This window comes from Oryzias latipes, chromosome 3 (genome assembly GCF_053564925.1).
Source record: "Oryzias latipes strain Hd-rR chromosome 3, Olatipes_Hd-rR_3.1".
NCBI lineage: Eukaryota > Metazoa > Chordata > Actinopteri > Beloniformes > Adrianichthyidae > Oryzias > Oryzias latipes.
The window spans coordinates 17,149,224-17,174,532 of record NC_136239.1 but is presented as its reverse complement, the minus strand read 5'-3'; the positions used below and the strand labels follow the sequence as shown (position 1 = coordinate 17,174,532).

Sequence of the window (25,309 nt, the reverse complement as noted above, 5' to 3'; positions counted from 1 at the left end):
AGTGTCCTACAGGACACTGGAAGCCGTGTGTGTTGGGAGAATTGCCTGTTGCATGAATTAAGAGCAAAACAAAAAGCAGAGCTTGGTCATTTATGTTTCTTTGAGTATTTTAAAGCACAGACCGTTCTTTGGTCATCCTGCCACCACTTGAGGTAAATTCTGCGGAAAACTCTTATAGTATACAGTGATGCTGCTTGGATTCTTGAGATCATCTGCACTGGTATGAAGTAAAAACTTGACTGGAAATAAAACTTACAAACTGAAACATAGTAAATCAAAGTGAATCAACCTTCCTTTTTTTAATAGAAACCATTTTTTTTCGATTGAATAAAATAGAATTAAATACAGTTACAATATACACATTTTTGTCATTCTTTTTTTTTCTTTTGTTGAAAGTTGTGTTCATCCAGTTGTTGGAGCTACTTGAACTGTAAAGCTACACACATAAATGTTCTTTAACATGCATTCAAGAACGTTCTAAATGATGGTTCTTGAACGCGCCTTCAGTTCATGGTGTTCACACTCGACAAGTAAGGAGGGGCTTCTTCTACTTTTTCTTTTTCTACTGTTTACTAGTGCATGTCCGCCACCTACAGTTGGAAAAGGTTTGGTGCAAAATCTCAAAGCGGGGCAAATCTCATGAATGCTGCTCCAGGGTTATGGGAACGGTGACATGACAACGCGCTCTGCCGCACCACGCAACAAAAATCCGCTTTTTGTGGAAAAAGCGATCCGAACCGAAAAAATAACAAGTATAAAGTACTAAAAACTGGTTGAATATGTACTTCTTTTGTATGTGACCATGACATAAGCGGGTTAATGGCCTTTGAAGTATACATTATCAGCATTAACGTATTTCGTGTCGGATGGTTCAGGCTTCCACGTCGACGATAATTTCTGATAATGCAGACTTCCTCGGCCATCAACCCTCACATAACATGAAGTCATATACTTCAACTAGTAATGACTAAACTAAACAGACTAAGCTAAACTGGTCATCTTTTCCTTGGAGGGGGCGCCGTCGCTGAGGGATGATCTAAGGCCTCAGCTGCTTTTTTCACTAATTTAAAACCATATAACCGTTTTATTTTTAAGCACACAAAAAAACTTTAGTAAAAGCATTGCAGCTATAAGAGTTTAATATAGAAAACATTCTGAATAGTTTGTTTTTTTTCTTCTTAAAGGTTTATGACATTGCTGTCAACAAACATTTCTGATTCTTTTTTTTCTGACCAGCAATTGTCTGAAATAATCTTTCAATGTGTGGTCGAGTCCTTGGAATATGTACCGAAACAAATTGTTTTAAAATATATATATATTGATTTTGTTTAAAAAATCTGCACTTGTTATCATAGATGACAAATTATAGTTTGTTTGTTTTTTTGTTTTTTTTACAGTTTATGTGACACTTAAAGCACAAGATAAGACACAGAGCTGATTAGAGAAGGGAGGAAAAAGTCATTCAGATCCAAGAAAACCTTTCTAGCTGTTTATTGCTGTGGTGGCTGCTTCATGCACTGAGGTTGCTCCCTTTAGAAATTAAAAACTTTATTGCTAATAATGAAGGGGAGCTTGAATATTTATTCTTCTCCTGAAAATTCCTTTTATCCTTGCAAATGTAGCTTTATAAGTACAGTTAGGCGGGTGTGCGGCTGTCCAGTGCTGTTTAGTTTTTCCAAACTGCATTTCCACTCCACCACCAGCCAAAGGACCCAAAGTGCTGTACACATGGATAGCAAAACGAAATAATTAAAAGCATAAAACCAAATTTAACATCCTATATATATAGATAGATAGATATATATAGAAAAAATAAAAAGCATAAAAGCAAAATTAAAAAATTGTAAAAACAAAATGAAAAAGCAGAAAAACATAAAACCAATTTAAAAGAGATTAAAACCAGGGCTTGGCTGGCGCTAAAATGGAGGAACAATTCCTTAAAACTCTCCAAGAGCGTGACTTCTCTAATTGCCGTTGGCAACTGATCCCATAGTTTAGTAGCCAACACAGCAAACGCACAGACCCCTTGAAACTAAACTAAACTAAAAAATGTTTTTAAAAAAAGTTACGTTTGGTTCTGGGAACCATTAACCCAAACTGGTCGGTGGAACGTAAGAACTTTGAGGGGGAAAATCTTAAAAGCAGACTGGAGAGGTAAGAAGGTGCTGGTAAGAAGAGGCAGTTGAATTCCATCAGATTATCAATTTAAACATAGAGATTTTCTTAAAATGAAAGATAACGGTAATTTAATAAATAGAATAGAATGTAACTGCTAAACTAACTCTTGAGAAACACTCAACTCTTCCTGAGGGCTGTGTGTGTGGAATCTGAAGCCTGAGTTTCTAAACACTGATATCAAAGCCTTTGACATGGAGTCATGATGAAGCTGGCATTAGCTTCTTGTGTCAGAGGGGGAAGCTGCACTGTCATCACTCGTTTCTGCTTCATTCAGCGGGAATTGGGAAGTCTGGGTTATTGCGTGCAGCATCCAGGGGAGAATCTGGCCTCCTTTGACAGGACCCTTTTTTTTTCAGGTTGTTTTATAAACATAAAAGCTGATGTGGCGGTGTAGAAATAAACCTGAAAAAGCTTTTCTTTCCTGACCACATTCCTGATCTAGATGAACAAAATGTATTTTTAAGACGCATAAAGAAACAGCCTCTCAGTTCCCATCATCTGACATAAGCAACTTTTAGGCTGTTTAGATCATTTCTTTAAAAACTTTTTTTTCTGTGTAAATAAAAACTTTACTTTTCTATTATAAGAGTGATAATTTTAGTTTTTTAGGCTTTACAGATCCAGTAGTAAGGGTGGGATGCCAGCACTTTGTTGACATTGTCTGTACTCATCGTTCAGCATAGTTTGTACATTTGATTAAATCTGAGACAAAAAATGTGAGTATATGGATAAAGTTTTGGAAATTCTAAGAGAAAAGAACATTTCTTAAGATGCTTAGAAGTTAAACACAGGAAATTTTAAATCTGTAATAGGACAAACTTTTGTTTTATTATTGATTGGTGTGATTTTGCAGCCAGCTGCACTTTAACAAAAACTCATTTATTCATTCTTAGCCAGTTTAGCTTTCCAAACATGTTGCTAAAATCACCCGATACCTTTGTAGCAATCATCTATGAAAAATGCAAAACTAGACAAAGCTGATCTAGTACAAACATATCAGCTATGGTGCAGTGGTAGGGAGGTCGACCTCTAATCAAAATATTACAGGTTCGATTCCCTTGCCCGCCCTAGGACAACACACTGAACCCCACCTTGCCTCTGAAAGGTTGGCGCCAGTGTTCGGCAGCAAAGTCGCCATCAGTGTGTGAATGGGACGCTTTGGGCCATTAACAATATCTTTTACATGCATTTTCAGGATAAACTTTGTAGAATCTGTAGTGTTAGATACAGCTCCTTACTGTGTCGTCTAACTTGTTAAGTCAAAAATGACACATGGCTTTTTGTAAGAATGTAAAGTATGTTTTTTTTTTTTATATGGGTCGTTGTTAACAGGGCCGTCTGTCAAACAGGCTTGTTGTGATTTTTCTCATTTTAGAGTTCCACTGATTTCACTTTAGACCAAGCATGTGTTTAAAATAAAATAAACTGAGGTTTATTAGGATCCATAGCAACCTTGAAGCCAATCTAAAGAACAACACAACTTGCTTATGTTGTAAAACAAATCATTCTAGCTTTTATTTCTGTTACCACGTGCTTAAACGTGCTAAGCAACATGAATGCAAACGATTATTTGTCCTTTGGGCAAACTTTTAGTGTTAATCCATTTAAGATTTATTATTTGGTATGGTGACCAAAAACATTGGAAGCCAAAACTAGCACATAAAGTTTGATTTGTCAAATAACATTAAAAGCAAGATTTTATATTTCTTGCATTGTGGCTTAGGGGTTAGTGTGCTTGCCTCACAGTGAAAAGACCATGGGGTCCTTTCTGTGTAGAGCAGGGGTGTCAGAATCCAGAACCCTAACACTGCTGTCCTACATGTTTTCCAATCAACCTGCCATTGAAGCTCCTCATTGGCTAAACACACCTGATCCAGGTAATCAGCAGCAGATAAGGTAGGATTTCTGCATGACCAGCAGGAGGCGGGGCCTGGAGGCCTGGAGTCTGACACCCTTGGTGTAGAGTTCGCATGTTCTCCCTGGGTAAGTATAGGTTTCCTCTCCAGGCTCCAGCTTCCTAAAGCATTTTTCATGTGTTGATTGGGATCAACCTTTGAATGGGCGCGAATGTGAGTGTGTGGCCCTTTAACGGACTGGCAACTTGTACCCCACCTTCACCCAACAGTAGCTTGGTTGGCTCCAACAACCCCGTGACCCCGAAAGGGATTCGGGAGGCTCTGAAGATGGATGAATGGATAGATTTGTTGTTCTAAGCGCTGACGATTAATAAAAAGTGGTAAATCCTGTGTTGGTGCAATAAAATTCATAGTGTCTGTGTTATTAACGGAGTCCTTGGTTCTTCTGTTATCAGACACAGGTTGTGTTTTTCACATACCTGACAAGTTTTGTCTTCCGTTTTCGTCAGTCGTCCCACTCTGACGAAGACGTCCGTTGAAACATGTCAGGTATGTGGAAAAACACAACCTGTGTCTGATAACAGAAGAACCAAGAAGTCGGAATCCTGTGTTGTATTGTTTGTAAGTCAAGATCATTTAGAAAGTTACTACACAACCAGGTGAATCATAACACAACAGTCAGTTGGGCAAGAAAACTGAAACTGACACAATAACAAACATTGGGTTTCCACTAAGTGGTAAATGACAAAAAAAAAGCACTGACGTTCTATTTAACCTACAGCGTTCAGAAGTTTTCCTTTCATCACTTATAGGAAAACTATTTTCCTATAGGTCATTCATAGTTTATTTATTTATTGTTACCAATTTGATTTTTTTTTATCTAAGACTAATTTTACTTTGTTAGTTTGACATCTTTTGTCAGGGAGTGCTGGTAAATGTTTTTGAATCGATGTCTGAAATGTTGATTTCCCATAAGCAAGATGGAGGGGAGTTACCTGCACTCACCTGCTCCGACATTTGCAGCAGGAACCTCTTGCTCGTTTGTTTGCCCGTACACAAAAAAGTACGTAGAATGACAGATGAGATGGCCGCAGTTGATGAATGAGTGGAGTTTGTGTTGGAAATGAGTCTAAAGTGAATTCCTCAACTCAGGAATCTGGAAGAAGCTGTTTTACAGAGAAAACGTTGCAGAAATGCAATTCCTCTTAAAACAACCCTCCCAGGCCCAAGTTTATTGTAGGCGACCTGCTTAAGCTTTCTCTCTTTGTTAGGTTTCTTATCTTAAAATGCCCCTTTGAGTATGATTAGTATTTTTTAAGCAATAAAATACCATCTGTACCCATCTAAATATTAATTCCAAGATATTTGACAACCCGATGCTTTTCACAGATGGGATTTTGTGTGCATTTAATCCTTTTCGTGTAGAATAATTCCCTTTTTAATGTCCCATTTTATTTGTAGAATGAATCTTTTGTTTCCTAAGCTTCGAGTCGGAGCCCATGTCTTTGTTTTTCAGTGTTTCTTTTTTTGTACAAAGCATGATTGCTGCATCATCCTGGTTATGGGCCTGAGGCGGGTGTGGAGGTGTGTGGAGGCACAGACAGTGCAGACGAGCACAGACCTGGTTCTTCCCCACAGAAACACATACACCTGTAAATAATTCAAAGCACCAGATGAGGAGCGTCTGACAGTGGGTGGTAAAAAGAGTTCAGTGTCCATAAAGTCCCATGAGCTGTCCTCTCTAAAAAATATATATATTTAATGAAAATCAATTAAACTAATGCTTAGTATCTTGGTAAAGCAGATAACTGGATTCCACAAACAGTTGTGTAAATGCATCCATGTGTTCAGCTGTGGCTTTCCTTTGGCTTCCTCTGCCAGTGCGAGCTGGCTCTGGACTCTGCCATATCAAAGGTCAATGTGAGTGTGCACATGGGTGCATTTAATATCTTGTTGGGGCCATTTCTGGTATAATCCAAAAATATTTATGTGAACCAAATGGAGAAAAAAATTACTTAGAATCATCTGGTTAGGTTATGTTTTCTAAAAATCACCAATCTAGCTAAAACTAGTAGATTTGATCAAGAGTAAAACCTGGTTTTTATGTGAAGGAGGGTTAATAATCCAGGTTATGTTTAGGATGATAGAAATTAACTGATTGATAATGGTTAAATTTAGGACTAGATTTGAGTTTTCTCATAGGAATAGCGGGGCAAGAGTGTTTGTGTGCTTTTGCATGAACACAGAAGGCAGCAGCAGTGATCTGTATAATGGGTTTTGTTGTTCCCAAAGCAGATGAAGACTGAGATTAGGCTTAAAGAGGACAGCAAATTTATTAGGCTTTCATTTATGTGAGAGCCATAATCCCAGAGGAAGTGAAAGCTTTATTAGCTTATGAATTTTTTTGCAGTATGCCAGGATCTCTGTCTGCCATTTTGAACCGATAAGTACTCCTGAGTTAAAAGCCCTCTGGACAGTTTGCCACAGAACCTACTGTACATAAACAAAACATTTCGCAATAACGGCATTATGTTCAGTCAAGATAAACAAATGGAATTTATTTGTTAGTATCATCAGCCATTCGTTTGGGAAGATTGTTATTTCCCAGAGAGATCATCTGGATTCAAGTTGTTCACCTATGCGCTTAAAAAACTTTTTTGTAAGATTTTATTGTTTTATTATCTTGTGTACAAAGACAAATGCTGCAGTTCCACTGCGACCTGCAAGCATGCATCCTTCTGATGTCTCACAGGTTGTTAGACAGTGGCTGTTATGTGAAAGGCTTGTCTGTAGAATAAAAGCAATATTCACTCCAAGAGGAATATTTTATACATCATTATAGAAAGCCCCAAAATATACCTATTTGCTCAAAAATTAGAAACTAAAGTTGTATCCACTTTACGAAACTAACAACTATGATCCTATTACTCGTGTAAATCCTTTTCATTCATTCATTTACAACACTTACATTTAATTTTACTCGTGGAACTAATTGTAATGTGCTGGCTACCCTGAGGGATGGATTTTTAATCTTAATCCCATTTGTACAATTGTATGATGATGTTCACAGCCCTCTGTAATAGCAGTTTTTTTTTTAATCCTGCTTTTCTTTTGCTGTTTTAAAACATGCATTAACTTATCTTTTGCAAAAAGAATGAATGAAAGGACAATAAACTCATCACTTCCATGAAAGAGAGTGTCTATTTATAGAAGCAGCTTCCTAAAGAGTGAGCATCTGAAAGTGTAGTTGTTTGTGCTGTTATTTATTCCCTCTAAATGGTACTCTGATGGGCCGATAACCTATTCAGAGTTTACTTTGTCCTTCATCTAATGTTTGTTTACCAAAACTTATCATGCATAGCAACGTCTTTAGGGATCAGCTGACAATTGCCATATTTCATCTGAACTCAGTTAATTTTCCTTCTTGGAACTTTCCAGAAGGGCATTTTAAACACGCCTTTCAAAACGGGAGCTTCCCCTGAATAGATTTACCTGCTCAGTGCAGTTCTTGTAAATCACTGTTATAGGGTGGAAACTTGTTCGTGATCGAGTTTGACAAAGCTGCTCTTCACAAACATGTCATTCATAAATCTAGTGAAAGGTATTTTTGGGTTATATAACCGAGAAACCTTGTTTTCTTCCTCTGTATTTTAGGTTTTTGCCACAATTTAAGATGGAGGGAAAGGAATGGAAAGCTTAAGACTTTTTAGACGTGGTTAAAGAAATGACATGTATACCTATATTATTGTATGTGTGAATGTGAGAGGTAGAGATCATGCAGCACAAAGTAGATAAGTCGTCTGCTGGAAAATGTGTATTCAAATGTCCTAAAAAAGCACATCTTTGTATTTCAGTTTGCAGTCATTTCAGTAGCGTTTTCCTGCCAATGATCTAAACTGTATGAAAATTGCTCGCTGCTTCGGCATTGATTAAGGGCAATGGCCTCTTCCGGATCGTCTGTTTCACAGTCATTGCCGAGGTTTGTCTGGGTGGGTACAATTATAGATTAATTATTATTTGCTATTTCCTTGAGCAACAGAATATTGCAGACACAATTGTCTGTATACTGTGAGAAACCCTGTAATTCCCAAGTGTGATGATAATCTGCATTTTTTTCCCATGATGTGTGGCACATAACAATTACCCAGTGGGGGAAAAAAACATTTTTTTCCTTTTTTTTTTTCTGTAAAAACTGAATTGTGCTTATAATCAAAGTGACATGCTTCCATTTGAATATTTCAAAGAAATATTATGATTATTTCTTTAGTAACCTAACGGCAGTTTTTGCATAATTGAAAACCAAGAAAAATTGGAAAAATTGTTATTTTGCTCTGAAAAATACACACTTTTTCAAAATTAACTATAGCACAGTAGAACCAGATGCTAAACTGGCCAACTCAAGGTTTTCCTTTAGAGCTAGTCACTTCTGTCCTTATGGGTTTATTTAGAAACATAAAGAACCTTCTATTTCAAAGAAATACAGCAGCACAAACAAGACTGAATTACTTACCTTTGTAATGCAATACCTATAAAAATTGAGAGTGCTGATTCGACATAGGTTTTTGTTAGAATGAAAGGATGGCGTTGAATTATCACCTGGCTCTCCATCTCATGTCTTAACATCCCTGGAGGCTAAGCGGTGTGACACTGTGGTATCCACTTCAGCTCTGTTCACACTGTTACTAAAAACTAAAACTATTAAGAGGAAGACTCCCCTGTTGACTAGTGTTTACACATGTATACAATGGTGTTTTTTGGGAAAAAAATGTTTGTAGATGTAATCATATATCCGTTTTTGTACAATTTATTTGGTTGTTATTTTATTGTAATTTAATCTTGCTTAAACTATTTAAAATTTCCCTTTTTCATGGTGGGGTTGCAGTCAAAGCTGTGTGGATAGAGGAGGTAGTTGGTTCGGGTTTTGACTTCTGATGCAGATGACAACCTCCTGATTTAATTTCCATGAGGATTCCTGAGGCTTTGGCTTGAGTTGTTTGTTTTTGTTTTTTATTATTTGGATTGGGTGATTTGGTTATTGGGTGTCTTTTTAAAAATGAAAGAATTAGTGAAATTATTCACTAGATACTGTCTTATCTGAATTTCTCCTTAAATCTTGTCTCTCTGCTTCATCCTCTCCTCTCCAGGGAGCAGCCGATCTACACCACCAGAGCCCATGTCTTCCAAATTGACCCAAGCACCAAGAAGAACTGGGTTCCTGCCAGCAGGCAGTCTGTCACTGTTTCTTATTTCTACGACAGCTCACGTAACAGCTACCGCATCATCAGCGTGGATGGAACAAAGGTATGTGTCTGTGTGCGTATGTGAGGGAAACTGATCCTTGCTCAGTGATTTTATTTGCGTAGTAAAAGAAATGGAAGAAATGAGAACCCAAAGGGTGAAATATACCCCTAAATCTATTGAGCATTTCATAAATGCAACTTCAGCCTCTGGAATAATCACGTGTTCCTGGAGACTTGATGGTTAATGCAGCTACCTGCAGTTCAAACAGTGACATACAGATGTAGATATTTTTTCCCCCCCTCATTTTTATGGTTTTACTAAGTAATTATTTAAATAAAATGAATTAATTATTGATATGTTGTGATTAATGTTTATATAATCTTTTAAATAAGACATGTTTTGATAACTCAGTAAAATAATTTCCAACAATTCTCATTACTAAAGCTTAATTCAATTTTCATCTTTGCTTTCTTATGTTCTTCTCAATAATAAAAAAATATATTATTTCGTCCTAAACAAAAAAAACCTCTTTCAAATGGCACTGAGGCCAGTCTAACTTCCGGAAGCTGTGTTTATATAAGGTTTATATTTTAACCTAACAGAGCTAAAAGACCTGCAGACCTCTTTTAATGTTTGAAAAACCCTGTTGGCTCCCTGCAGCACAAAATAATGGATTTTTAAGGTTTTATTATTAACTTAAAAATGCAATTGCTCAGGACCAAAAATCTGACAGATATTGTTTTGCTGCAGACGAAAGGACATTAAGTTTGGAGGGAAAGCAGCTGATGCTTCCTATAGAAAAAAGCATGGGGAAGATCCTTTTAGTATCAATTGAGCTGAGCTACGGACGGAGCACCTGCCTGATAGGTGTAAAAAGAACCTTTTATTCTATTTAATAAATCATAATTAAAAACTCAGCTTAGTAATCAGGCTTTTTTAAAATCAAATATTTAAATATTACCTAACATTTATGTGAACATTTTCAAAAGGTTTGCTGGGGATGAGCAACAAATGTCACTTCTACCTGCTTAAAAGGGATGTCTTCTGCACATTTACTTACTTTTTGTTATTACCCTTAGCTCACAAAGTGGGTCTCAAAACACTGTAAGGAGTTGTAACCATAATAACAATGGTATCATTTGTGCACATAAAACTACTTACTGAAATAATGACGAGACTATTGAAAAATGGCCACAAAAACAAACGATTGATTCGATATTTAGTCTTTTTTTATTACAGTTTTAATTTCTCCAAATGTGAAGCTTTAGAAATACTTTTTTTTTGCTTCCTAAAATGAGAATTTTTTTTTTTCTATGTGCACTTTTTAATGCACAAACTGCTTGTGATGGAACAAAATGCCACTTTTTAGTTTCCCATCTGTGAGGTCCTTGATTTGGGTGTAAATAGCACTTTAGATGTCAAATAAGAAGGCATGCCAACATTCTCAAGACTTTGAAGTAAAAACAGATGAGTTGTCTCAGACTAGTTTGAACCATTGTCATAAAAGTAACAGTTCAAAAGTAAAAGTGTCACATTTTCTGAGAAAGGAAAAAAAATGCCATACAGTATTTTATTTCAGCAACTTTTACTTTAGCTAAGTGACATAGTAGATTATGTTTCCATGGCAATCATTTTTCTCTCTCTTCCTCGCTGTGTGAAAGCTGGTGGATGGTTGCGATGGTAATATCCCTCTGCGAGCTCTGTCAAGGAATCACCTTTTGAACAGACTCGCTAGATCTTTTTCTGCAGAGTAACGACAGAGAATTGAGGCTAACAGCTAATCGGAGCAGGCGGGAGGGCTTTACAGGATTCCTGCTCAGTTTGATCTGTATGTAGAACGCTGAGCACAGGCGCTTTCTGCTGCTTTCTCAACACTGATTAAGAATGCAAGTGTGTCCACTTGAGATTCTTGTTTGATTAAACTGGTCTCTGACAAACAGGCTGAATTACTAAAAGCCTAAATTGATGAAGTGTTTGTTATTTTTCCTGCAAATACAATCTCTTAGTGAGTGGATGCACACATTTTCCAGAAAATGATCCTCAACTCTCTGTGGGCTTTGACAGTAGTCCTACTGTGTCAGCTCAAGTTTATGTCAAAATCTGGAATTTTCTTGCTGATTTTAAATCCCTTTTGTTCTTTCATTCTTTTGTCTTCTATGTAACAGTAACCCCAAATCCTCTTTCTACTGTTTGCAGTCATTTTCCTTATCTTTCTTCTACTGCAATATGAACAGAATGCGGCATTATAACCTCTGTGGGGGTACTAAAACCTCAGTGCTAGAAATGTGTGAAAAAAGGATGAATCTCTCATATTCTAGCTTTATTCTCTTCAGTTCAAATAAGTCAAAGTGATGTCTGTGCGCAAAGCAACCAAGGGGGAGGAATTTTTGAGTCATCAAATGTTAAATGCAGATCATGGTTTGTTCACGAGCTGCAAGGGAGACAAGTTAGTCTAGAATAATCACCTCTGCTGATGCACACAAACTGTGACACGCTGTCAGCTCATGTGCACCTACCTATTCATGGCCGTCTGGCAACTTCATGGTGTTGATACGGCAAAGAGAAGAGCACAAGAACTGTTCTTGTGTTCATACTGGGGATCTATCGACTCATTCTAGGGTTCATGAAATGTTTGGAGAGTAGACTGAAAACAATTCAGGGGTTATTAAACTCAGTTTTGTAGAGGTGTGTTCAAAGAGGCAGTCATTTGCATTATTCATATGTATTAAATTGGAGATTTGCTTTAAAGATTCTCTCTTCAACCTTGAAAAAATTTAATTTTTGTTCATTATGAATGTGACAGAACATACCTGTTTTCAGCCTCAGCTACGTGCGTTCAAGTGACTACTTTCATCAAAAGGTCCATGGAAATGCAAGTATTTGCATGTTTCAGGTTCCATGTTCAAAACTCTCATGTCTACTCGCCTCTAAGTAGGTTTTTTAGATGTTTTTTTTGGGCTCCATGTACACAAAACGTGCATCCATTGAAGGCGTGTTGACAGTTAAACCAGTTAACCTTTGACCAATCAGGGACTCAGATTTAGTAGTGACGTATGGCAGTGCCAACTGTTGGCAAATTTATTACGGTGGAGCAATTAACAATTGAGGTTAGTGTCCGGCCGGAATTAAACAACACAAAGTCTTTCCTATGTCGGAATTGAGCTGGGAAAGAAAAAGCCTGGGGAAAAATTGTATGAGATTTGCACCACTTTAACATTTTGCACCGAGCCTCTTCCAACTGTAGGTAGATGTGCTAGTATGTACCCTAGCATCAGGTAGCAACAGTCCAGTGTGAACACCGTATGCTAAACATGCGTCACGGATGCTCGTTTATCATGTTCTCGAACGCGCGTCACATGCCTGGTGTAAACGTAGCCTGGTGGGGAACCTATCAGAATTTCACTCATTTAAAAACACTCACGATTGATGTTAAAATACCTTAGAATTGTGTACTGTTTTTTGTATCTAGTATGCTTCTGACAGGAAATACAACATTTTTCCAAGGGAAATGCTAAAAGTGCATAAATAACCAGCCTCTTTGGATTGCTTTACCAATGGCTACTAATATTTAGTTGCATATTCCTTTATATATGTATTTTTTAACAGCTTTGCTTTTTTATTTAAAAATGTATTTATTTCATTTTTTTAGTTCCAGAATCTTTTCATACGCCTTCGACCCTGCTTCTGTTTATTCTAAAAAAAGTCAAAAGATCTTGCGATCTCACACCAGAGCATAATCTGTATTCATTCAGCAGGAATGGACACAAAATAGAGATGCCAGCTGCACACAAGTAATAAATTTGCCGCACTTCCTTAAAGAGTGCTTTTAAAAAGATAGCTAATGTATTTTGTGGGCTTAATATGTTGATGGGTATGTTTGGCCTTAGGTGCACCTGGTAATTTCCTTTTTGCCGTTAAGTTTTGGTTATATTAAAAAAAACTGTTTCTATTTGCAACAAGGAGGACATGTACCCAACACACGACTGTTAGTTTGAAACAGTTTTGAATGTGAATGACTAAAGTACAATTGGATTGTACTTTTGTGGAACACTTTGCAGCCGTGAGACAGAGGACTGTTTCTGAGACCCAAAGAAAAGCAATGATAAATTTAAAATCACTGGAAAATCTGCACAATAAAATCACATTGCATGTTAGCAAATTTTCTTTCATAAATGTAAATTGGGTTAGCAAATGTTCTTGGAAAAATAACCATTAAAATTTGAAAGAAATGCAATAAATTTCAAATACAATGGCTGCTCTTAAACAGCTGAACGTCCAGACTAGAGCCTGCAAGGCAGAACCATAATTCCAGCTTCAAAGTAGAATTTCCTGTTAATAATATCATTCCTGTTGATAATATTGCATTTTTGTGACAAAGTGAACATACACGGTTGGGCCTCAGACCTGAGCTTTACCGAAATCCCTCAAAGGATCACTTCTCCATAGGATAAACATGCAAGTATTCCAGTAAAACAGATGTTCGCATACAAAATATATGTTTTACTAGCGCAATATTTGAACAAGAAAACGGTCTACACTTTAAACCAATGGGAATCCACATGGTACATGCAGGTCTGCTGGTTCTTGCTTAAATCTTGATAAACTGAGTTTTATTTTTTTAGGCACGCCATCAATTATGGTTGTGTGCTGGTATCCTGCCTCTTCCCCATGCATAAAAACATCTATTTCAGTTATCAGTCCTAAAGAGATCAGTTGCCCTGACACATTGCATCATGAAAGCTCCAGAGGGATTGTTACACCCACGGCTTGGTAAACAAGCAAAAACCTCACAGCACAGGACTTCAGGCCATGCTCTGGTACTGGAGCTGGAGATTGCACAAACTGTTTCAGGAAGAGAAAATGCTGCACACTGAGGACCTTTCTTTTTGATTTATTTGGTGCTTCACATAACATGCTTGCACTGCTGTATGAATACCTCTAGAAAACACAAGTGCCTCCATAGATGTCTGGATTATTAACAAGTTGGACTGTGTGTCTGGAAAAGAGGTCAGAAGCACCTTCAAAAGACTAGACTTTCAGTAAAACTTTGTAATAGTTGAGTGCATCAGTGGTGAAGAAGAGGTTGAGAGGTCGGATCACTTTATGACAAAGTGTGAAACCAAATAACTGGATCTTAGAAGTTAAAATAAAAAAATATATATTTATAAAATTATGCATTTTAGAAGACTTATAAATGGGCTGAAAAATAATCCACTCTAGGTGTGGAAACAGTGTAAAATTATGCTGAAGTGTTTCGCTGAACAGCAGACAGCAACTCCAATGCAGTTTACTAAACAGAAAGTCACACAACATTTGCAGCAAGATTCTTGTGATCTTCGCAAGTATGTGGAGGAGAAAGAGCTTGTACAAGCAGTCACTTGTTGGGGCAGCAACACTTGAGCCAGTGACCCACAGAACCTGAAGAAGCTGATGGAGAAAGCTGGTTCTGGGCCAGACTTGGACTTGGATTCAATTATATGAACATTTATGCAGCAAAATGTGGAGGAACAGCTCGTTTTATGTACCATTACCATTCACTATATACCTCATGTGTCTGTCGTAGATTACTGTAACTGTTCAGTTTCTTTTATTGATCAAACATTTTGGAGAATAGAAGAATGCAGGTTTTTAAAGTGGCCAGTTCAAATTGGAAGATTACATTAAGAACTAACTTATTTTACAGATTTCTCTTCCTTCTTTCGTGCCTTGTTCAATGGAAAGCCTTAGTACCCATGAAGGAGCATAGAGCTTTATGAGATCTGCAATACATGGTGCTAAACTGTCGAGCTTTAAAAATTAACAATAACATCTTAAAATTGACCCTGGCATGGGCAGGGAGGCAAGAAGCAGAGAAATGTGATCTCACTTACTGGTCGCTGAAAAAGTTGAGCTGCCAGCATTTTGGGGATAGAACCTCAGATGAGAGGTCAGACTAACATAACGGTTCAGAACAATTACATTCAATAAGAAGGCAGATAAAACGAGATGGATGATTTATTTAAGATAAAAGAAAACTTCATTATAAGAATGTCTCGGTTTGGAGACGAGGCCAGCTTCAGCAGCAAAAATATGTTGATTTGATTACAACTAAATTAGACTTTTTGCCCTACTTTGAGAGCAGACCTTTGTCATTGTTTTCACTGATCAATATTTCTGTTGTTTGGCTGTTGGTCACAGTTACTAGTGTGTCCTAGTTTGGCTTTCTGTTCTATAATGAACAGGAAGTCCTGATGGACATAAATAAACTCCTAGCAGTCAGTTTGTTTCAAGTTTTTCATAAATTGCATTTGTTGTTGGAAGGTTATGACTCAATAAAAAAAATTATAGCTATCCTTAGCAATACGCACACACGAGCCCAACAAACACACACACACACGTTCAGCTTTGTCCCACACATGCTGACTCCCATGTTCTTCACATTCTTCCAATCTTTTTAACTTATAAGTACTTCATAGATTCTCAAAAAGCTAAAGAAGCTTCTCCTTCAGCCGCTTCACGTGCTGAGTTTCTAACTGACCCCCAGGTCATTAGCTTGTCAGGCTTTGCTCTGCGCCTTGTGCGCCACTTGATCTGCAGCCGAGTTCATCAGCTGCACAGCTGCGAGCGTCACTCTAACCCCCCCCCACCCACCCCTCTGTCACACCATCCCACGCTCTCGTTTGGTTGCTTGCTGAGCCAAAGATTCCTACATATCCACAGATGGTCACAAGCCCACAAAGATCAGGGTAATCTGGGCGCCCTGTATTTTCTTGGTTAACAGGGTATCCACTTTATTGAAAATCATGGAGTTTTTTTTGTTTTTCTTTGTTGTTCTGCTCACGATACATATTTAAAAAAGATACCTGTTGTTAAAAAGATATTCTTTAGTTTTGCTATTATTAGCTCATTTTAATTTCAATAAACAATGGTTGTGTCAGAATTCCCTACTACTAACTACACACTTCATAGTGCTCTCTATTGACTTCATAGTGCGTTTGCCATTTTGTAGTGCTGTTCGAATCTACAATTCCAAAATCAAGTGCCCTAGAAATTTACCAGAAGTCTCTGCGAAAAACCAGTGTACATTGATGCTCACTAGATTGGAGAACATAGACCACAATGCATTGCGTTTGAACAATTTTTGAAAAGAAAATGTTTTTAAATGTATTTTTTTTAATAAACCATCAATGTTTTTATCTTCAAAAGACAGTGGCTTCATAAATGATTGTCGCAAAATGCTTATCAGTTTGATTTTCACTTAGTGAAATCAATGATGTCATATTTGCCGTTAAAAAACAACAAAAAAAGAAAAGTAGTGAGCATGGTGTCCGAATTGCTTTTGAAATCTACATAGTCCAGCACTGTGTAGTTTTTTAGTAGCTAGGGGTTAGGGTGGGAGTTAAGACGGCTAATATAATCTATTCTAACAACAACAACAAATGTCATGGTATTTTATCATAGTTTAATATTAAGATTAAAAATCCTTCAGTTGTGAGTGTAATCATTACTCAGTGATAGAAACTGTGTTTTTTATGCTTGAGCACTAAATTTAAACACTTAAAACGTTTCTTTACTTACTTTAGCTTTAGTTATCAGTTTCCCATCAGGAAGCTGCAGGTTAATACTAACTCTGTCTGAGTCATTTATGCTGCTTTATGTTGTGGATCACTTCTTCACTAGCAATTCTATGAGTAAAAAAATACGTGTAAGCATTTGTTTGGAAACGTCTTTCGAGCTACAAACACAGCAGGCAGTTCAAGAACACGCTAAAGGCACATTCTTGAACAGGAGTTTAGCTCATGTTGTTCACACTGTACAAGCAGGGAGGGGCTTCTATTTCTTTTTCTACTCTTTACTAGCGCATGTCCTCCACCTACAGTTGGAAGAGGATAAGGGCAAAATGTCGGAGTGGTGCTAATCTCTCAAATCTATCACAGCTTTATTCTGATAAATGAAAGACTTGGTATCATTGAATTCTAACCGGACACAAACCGCAATTCTTAATTTCTCCTCTATGATCAATTTTTCAACAGTTGGGACTTCCATGGATTAAAAGGAACACCATCCATACGTCACTACCAAATCCGAATCCCTGATTGGTCAAAGTTCACGTTTAGTAGCTACGCAGAACCCGAAAATGGTCGTAGAAACTTGCGTGGCTATGCAGAAGCTTGAAACCCATCTTTTTACATAGGCTTTTCACTGGAAGTAGCCGCTTGAACTTGCAGAGGGCCTGGCTTCATCGTGAAGATGTAAACCTGAATTTTGTTTTTAGCCATTATGTTAAAAAAAGAAAACCAAATCAATTTGGTTGGATTTCTGCAAAAGAAACATCCCAAACTTTGACCTATCCACATATGGTTGTCATAGTCCAAAAAAACGTGTCCAGATTATTTTCGGGGTGCATTTTGGTTTATTTTCAAATTGTTTGGTAAATAAACAACCTGATTAATGAATCTTTCATCTGTTCATGGAAAACCATTCAATTTCTTTTGTATTCTTCTTTGTGTTTCTTTGGCCCAGTTTTTCCAAAAGGATCATTAAAATTGTATCTAAACGTAACACTTTTCTTTCAGTTAACACTGCGAGCCTCATTAAATGTTCATTCGGCTCCTTGAGACGAGGCGTGTGACAGTTGTTCAGACTTCACCCAGGTTTGTCCTGGGTAACTGGGTCACCTTCTTTGGTCTCTAAATCATATCTAAAGGAGCATTGGTTTAAAGGTTTGCGGAATAGCTACACAGTAGATTTGTAAGTCTTAAATAGAAGTCTCACACACTTTGGAAACTCTCTCATTGTTCTGGCAGGAAAATAGTGGTGATTGTTTGCTGATATTGCTTATTTTTGTTGGATCAATCTCTGATTTTGGCATCTCTGTCTGGTAATGATTCAGTAAAAATATTTAACACCTCAGCCTCTGAAAAGATGGGGATGGAGACAGTGGAGGCGTGAAAAAGGACACGAGTCTGTCAGCACTTTGAATTCTCAAATTCAGCGTTAACCTTGTTGCTATGAAACGGGGGTTGCACTGTAATTAAACTCTCATCCGTTGTTTCTTAATTGTTTGGATAATAAGTATGTGCTGCTTTTATTTAGGTTCTGGAATACCTTTGTATTTAAACAGGATTTCTGGTCATTTACAACCGCTGAATGTTGCAGGTGTTTTTTGGTCATCCCTCTTCACAGCATGTAGTCCATTAAATGCACCAACCACTGAAGCCTGGACTGTCAAGTATAACATTTTCAAAAATGTGCTTTTCTTCCTGTCTCTGCGCCACACAGTCTGCACAATTTTAGACTGCAGCTGATGTTTTTAGGCTGCACAGCACCAACAGGTGGATGTGCACTGTGGCAAATATAGACAGTAACTTGATGGCATATGTGTTCATGAGTGTGCAGTCTTCACTGCATAGTGTATGATCGTGCTTGCATATGTACTTATCTGTATATCATCAAGTTAAGCATATTTCACATTAAATCAAAATTTCCACCATGTGGCAGAGCTTTTAAATCACTTTGCATAAAGGTTCCTGCTAGATAATGTAAATTAGTCAGAGTATTCATCATGCAAATGTAGCAGATGAAATTTCTTCGCATTTTTACAGCTGAAAAAGCCCTTTTGATTTTAATTTAATCAAAGATACTGAAAAACATCATTCCAATGAGAGTAGTAGTCTGTGTGCCAGCTGGCCTGACTCTGCATTGCTCCGACATGGTCACAAAATGAGTTCTTTATCTTTCCAGGTTATCATCAACAGCACAATCACACCCAACATGACATTCACCAAGACATCGCAGAAGTTTGGGCAGTGGGCAGACAGTAGAGCCAACACCGTGTTTGGGTTGGGCTTTGCCTCGGAGCAGCTCCTGTCAAAGGTGAGTGGAAACATTTCTGTTAGAAAAGCTTTCATGCACTGCTGCAAAGTCCTGTTCCCGTTGGAGCATTTGAATATGTATAAGAGTGCACAATTTTATTAAAAATGGCTAATTTAAAAGATTTAATAAATATTTTGACTTTACAATTGTTCGAATTGATGAGATATTCCCTTGCATGCCATGTTGTTTTGTTCCCTTTCCTGATAACCCCAGCTCTTTACTGTCTCGTGCTTTCAGTTTGCAGAGAAGTTCCAGGAAGTAAAAGATGCAGCCAAGCTGGCAAGAGATAAATCTCAGGAAAAAGGAGAGACGTTGAGCAATCACTCACAGGTAAACCACACCACTCTATAGTTGCTTTTTCCTACCTTAGATAAATTTTTTCCACAAATTCTGCAAATTATTCTTTGTTTTTTTTGTGTTTTTTCAGCCAACTACTATATTTTTATCTTTCTAGAGGTTAAATGTCATCCTAAGAGGTCTAGTTATAGATGAGAGAAGCCGTGACATTAAGGCAGCACTTTGAGACTGGCTCTGTAATCATAGTTATTTCACAACATAAAAATCCGACTCAGCCTTGATGTGTTTAACCTATTGAGACCTGGTGTCCACATACAAGCTATCACATTGTGGGTTTTATTTTCTCTGTAGTTAATTCTGATTACCTGGGATGCTGTGTCTACAAAATTAAAAATATGTATATCAAACAAGAGCTCAGGTCTCAAGAGGATAAAGCTAGGAGAAGAGCCATTTCTCTGATCCCTTCAACAGTCATTAGAACCAGCATGTTCTGGTTGTTTTCAATGCTTAACTAAAATGAAATCTGGATAATTTTACGTAAAGACAGCAGGATAAAGGACACATTTCTGCCTGTCAAACAAAAATGAGCTCCGATCCACTCCGATCATCTTTTGATCTATTGTAAGAGCCTTCCAAGTGGTCTTTTAATTATGTTTATGCTGTTTTTAGGCAAAAGCCCTGTGGCACTTTCTAGGACATAGTTTCTGCAGAACGACAGTATTTCATTGCTCTGAGCTGCGGGTGGGACCGTTGGTGTAGGGCAGGGGTCGGGAACCTAAGGCTCGCGAGCCATATATGGCTCTTTTGATGGTCACATGTGGCTCGCAGACAAATCTTTAATTCAAATTTTTTTTCTTCATTAGACCAGTCTTTCTCGTGCGCGATGCGATGGCAGAGGCGCGCAGTAGTAGCGGTGCTTAGAGAGACAAATCTGCGCCAGCACTAGTATAAGTTTAAAATTGTCTATTAATTCACAGAGTTTGTACCACCCGGAAACCTGTGAATTGCCGTGCCTAAAACTGCGCGCTCCCGTCTCTGAGAAAGAGCGCGCAGTTGCGGGGACGGGATGTGTGAGGGAGAAAGCAGAGGGTGGGGCTGAGGTGTTGTGGGGACAGGCAGCAGGTGAATCGCGCAGGGATTGTAAAAACGTAAAACCTGCTGCCCGTCACTCACTGTAGCGTGTGAGTGTGTGTTTGGCTCCGCGTCTGCATGTGAGCAGTCTGTCTCACATCTACAGAACATTCAGACCTAAGATCACGTTTAAAGTCTCAACGCCTGCATGAAGCAGAAACTCACCACGTATCAACCAGACTAGACCATCAGCAAAACTACCACGAGAAATACTCATCATTTATTAGAAACAGAATAACAATGTTATTAAAAAGAATCCACAGACTTACTGTACTTTAAAAAGGTTGAAATTACATCAAATGCACACATTCACTTGTATTTTAGTTTTAAACATATTGTCGCGGACTGAGTTTAACTTGGCTGTTGGGCCGCGTTAAAAGTTCTGGAGTTCATTGAACGCGTCAAGCAGAGATCTGATTGGCTCTCAGTTCTGTCGCTCAGCCTGTTGTTAGGTAGTTTGGACCAATGGGGTTCAGCTATGGGCCGAATAAGGGAAAGGGGAGGGCTGCAGCGGGAGCAGGGGAATATAAAGTTGGGAGACGCGCTCTCGTCTCGTCTCGGCGGGAGAGATTCAGGAGTTGCTGAATTAATTGTTCGGCGTTTGTTGCGGTCTGCAGTAACCCGAATAAAGAACCTTAAAAGAGGTTAAGTCTCCGTGCCTCAGTGTGGGAAAGGGACACTACATTATTGTATGGCTCTTTCGAAATTACATTTCAAAATATGTGGCGTTTATGGCTCTCTTGGCCAAAAAGGTTCCCGACCCCTGGTGTAGGGCAACCCCGCCCCCCTTCCTCACCCTGTTGCAGATCAGGGCAGGGAGCTTGTAGTTTCAACTACCCCTGGCTTACTCTGTAGTTTCAGTGTTACAAATTAGCTCTTTTTAAAAAAGCATTTTTTTTGTCTGCTCCTGAAGTATAAAGATCTGAATAAAGAATTACTCATAAATGCAATTTTGAGCTTTATTTTCTTAATATAAGTCCTCCATCTGGAGAAAAATGCAACAAGAACGTGTTAAAAACACCAAAAACACACTTATCATCAAACAGGATTTTATGCAGGTACAAAATAAATACAAAAAATACAAAAAAATACACAGTCTGCTCCAAAATAAGAGCTCCCTCTGTCCATCAGGAATCTGGACGCGAGACTCCTTCATCCAACCAGGCATCAAGCATTAATGGAACAGATGATGAGAAAATCTCAATTGTCACTCCAGAGGCTGCTGTGTTGAAGAATGAAAATGAACGTCTCAAGACTGCAGTAGAACAAAGGTGAGGAAAAAAATTCAATTAATTGTGTTATAAAATATGAACGGGTTTATCTAAATAGATATTTTTAAATGCATTTAAAAATGTAGTCCAAAAGTTAAAAAAAATCTAAACTGTTTTTCATAACAGTGGGGTTAAAAATAGTCCAGCAGGGTGGTAAAGTTCTCCTGTATGTCCTTTTTTATTTTGACCTGAACTAGTCCAGGTTTTCTGCACACGCTCCACACTTTCCAATACGAGCTCTGACCTGGAAGTAATAAGACGGTACACAGAAGAAGGCAGCTAGAGCACACGAGCAGTACAGCACACGCAAAATGAAATGCACTCAACTGTAAGTTACTGCAACTCATTTACCGCTCAACATAACGAGGCCATATTGTCAAATATCATTCTGTAATCAATAAGTCGATTCTCTCTCAACACATGAATTCTGAGGTGAGAACAGTAATCAAGTTAAATGACCTATTTACTCTGTGCTTACTGATCATGTCAAAGTAGTGACTGACAGATCAGTGTAAAGGTCGGTACAAAGTGTTCTTTTTTTTTTTTTTTTTTTTTTTTTTTTTTTTTTCAACTTGTCCTGTCCAACAGCTAGGCAGACAGATGAGAGCTGAGGGCCTCTTGGGTTGGACATATTTTACTTTAACAAGAGGGGTTATTAATCTTCAGACAAACCAAAGGTATGTCTGAATAAACCCCTTTTGTAATTGAGGCCAAACTTTATTAATTTCAAACATGTCTGAAAATCTTTGGTGTTGGACCGGACGGAAAAGGAAAGAGGGGAAGAAGAAAGAGGGACGTTAGAGAGAGGGGGGGTAGGGGGTGATAATAGGAGGGGAAAGGGGATAAGACCATGAAGCAGCATAAAGCAACAAGTTTACTGGTTGTTAATCATTATGGTAAGGTTCAAATGTAAAAAAAAAACAAAAAAAAAAAGGGCGGAGCCTGTCCACACACACACTCAAATGTTATAAACACACTTGTTAGTTGCAAAAATGTCCACCTGTCGACATGTACACAAAACAGATAGTGTTCACACGCATACTTATGCCTTAAAACCAACTAGTGTGAAATATTTCAGTCATTCAGTCTGTTGAGCTGACACCTGTGCTCAGGTGAGTGTTTATGTTCTTCTAAAATGGATGGTGGAACGTGAAAAGAAGGAGGGAGAGTGCCCAGCCATCCCCACCCCAAGACCCCCACCGCACCAGCAGCGGCAGCCGGATTCCCCCCAACACCACACGGGAACCGGCAGGGAACAACCGCCGCCCGGGCGACCAAGCCCGCCACCCAGGCCAGGGCCAGCAGGGCCGCCGCAAGGCCCCCAGAGCCAGAGAGCAGGGAGGCACGGAGGGAAAGAGGGCGCCGCCCCAGCCCAACCAGGAGAGCAGCCCCCCCGCCGCGCCGGGAGAACCCAACGCAGGGCCCCACCGGAGAAGGACGCCCACAGCCCCAGACGAGCACCCCACCACCACCCAGGAGTTCCGGGCATCCCCCCGCCCCAACCCCAGGTACGGGCCAGGACCCCCCAAGGGAGACCCACTCCGCACTCCAGGCAGCCATCCGCCCGGCCAACGGTTGGTCCAGGGAGGAGCGAGGCAGGGGCCCGCCGCCCCCGCCCAGGAGGGGGGAACCCCGGGGAAAAAAGAGGGCCCACAAGGGGTGTTGTAAATATGGCCCGACCAGGCTCGGCCACAGTTGGAAATTTGGCGGGGCCCAGCACTCAGGAGCAAGGACCAGAACCCACCCCCCAGGGACACGAACACCCCCGGCTCAGATGTAATGTGAACCCCCCCACCGCGCGGAGAGAGCACCGCCGGGCCCAGGAAGCCAGCACCCCGGGGACACAGCCGCCGTTGCAAAGGGGCCCGTACCCCCCACCAGGGAAGAGGCAGGGGACAGATGGTCCTAGGTCCCACCTTCCTTGCAAAATGTGTGTGCGTGTATGTGTGTTTGAGAGAGTGTGTGTGTGCATGTGTGTGTGTTTATGTTGGGATGTATATATTGAGGGGGGAGGGGTGTGTGTACTAAGGGGGGTGCGGTTAAAATTGGCGGGTAGGGCACTAAGGGGACGTCTCCTGATTACTCACAGTGACGTCCCCTCACCCTCCCCACCAAGGGGCCCTAAATGTCTAAGGTGCGGTTAAAATTGGCGGGTAGGGTGCTAGGAGGACATCCGCTGCAAAGTGTTCTTTTTTTGATAAAATTATCAGTAAAATGATTTTTCCTTGGCTTTGAAGTAAATGGCCAATTTATATATAATGTAATACTTATCCTTAACGTTTATTGTTCAGATTAGAGTGATATATGATTACATTTCTTATTAAAAACTAAACTAAACACAAGAGTTCTTTTAATTCCAAAAAGTCAATTGTTATCTCTTGTTTTTTTTAAATCATATTGGTTTAATACAAAAGTGCACTCAAATTAAATCCATTTTCCTTCTGTTTCTTCTATTGGATTCTCATAGGGCTCAGAAATCATCATTATAGTGCACTCTGGAAGTGAAAGGCACCTCACTCCACTGATGAATTTCCTGTCTTTTATAGTCCAGATGCTTTTTTACATAAATTGGTAATTGCATGAAACACCAGATGTGATCCCAGATGGAATTAAAGTGACCTCTGGGCAGCAAAATCAATTAAAACTGCAGTAAGTTAATTTTGTCTGGGTAGCAGCAAAAAAAGAAAAAAGAAAATTCTCTGAACTGCTTGGTTCAGTTTGGATTGGTGTTAGAGGTGGACAGAACCAAAAGCTTCACAACTGGCTGTTGAGGGCTGATCCAGATGCATTTTAGACGTTCTTTTATAAAAGGAGCTGCTTCAATTGCACACTCTTTTTCTTGTTCCACACTATCATAAACAGCAATTTCCATTAGCATGTTAAAAGGCTAATGGCTACGTAATTACGGAGGCACTTTTACCAAAAGTTGAGCATGTTTGGAATATTCACTTTCATGTCCTCAAATCTAATTAAGCTCACAGAGTCGAGTCTGTTCGGAGTGTGTGATTAAATTACAAGCTTATCTTTTCTGGCGTTTCCAGACATGATGATTGCAGAAAAAGTAACTCGCAGTTCTTTGGGAGGATTTTGTTCTGAAACAATACATATCGCTTCGATTTTTCACATAACGGCTAAAAAAAATCAATCCACAATTTTGGATTATGAAATTTCAAACACTGTCTCTATATGGAGGAGATATAGTCTAGTACAAGGCTACAAAAAAAAATTGAATTTTTCAACATTAATACCTTTTTTAAAGATGTTGGGGTTAGGTTTCTTACACTTCTCCAGCCTCTTCTTGTCAGCTTTGTTCCTTTTTATTTTATTTTCTCCCCTCCTGGGAGTCTGGGGTTCCATCCAGACTACCACAGCAGTGTGACAGTCCAGGCCAGCAGAACACAGCCTCTGTGTCTCAAACCTGTCCACTTTTGACGGACAGCCGAATATTTTGAGCAGTCATGCGCGATGACAAGAACAGCG

The 25,309-nt window shown here is 39.0% G+C and overlaps 1 protein-coding gene across 3 annotated transcripts in view; it reads left to right on the top strand.

The window, feature by feature from the left end:
- The window catches only part of homer2 (homer scaffold protein 2), a 37,838-nt gene that overhangs the window by 3,038 nt on the left and 9,491 nt on the right, over positions 1–25,309 (top strand). For 2 of the 3 annotated variants that reach the window (XM_011488635.4, XM_004066919.4), the window contains exons 2-5: positions 9,179–9,335; positions 18,999–19,130; positions 19,368–19,460; positions 21,690–21,829. In XM_011488635.4, the coding sequence (XP_011486937.1) occupies positions 9,179–9,335; positions 18,999–19,130; positions 19,368–19,460; positions 21,690–21,829 (522 nt within the window). Of the gene's footprint in view, positions 1–4,101; positions 4,162–9,178; positions 9,336–18,998; positions 19,131–19,367; positions 19,461–21,689; positions 21,830–25,309 lie in introns of those variants that run through there. The other variant, XM_078944280.1, reaches the window with a different exon arrangement.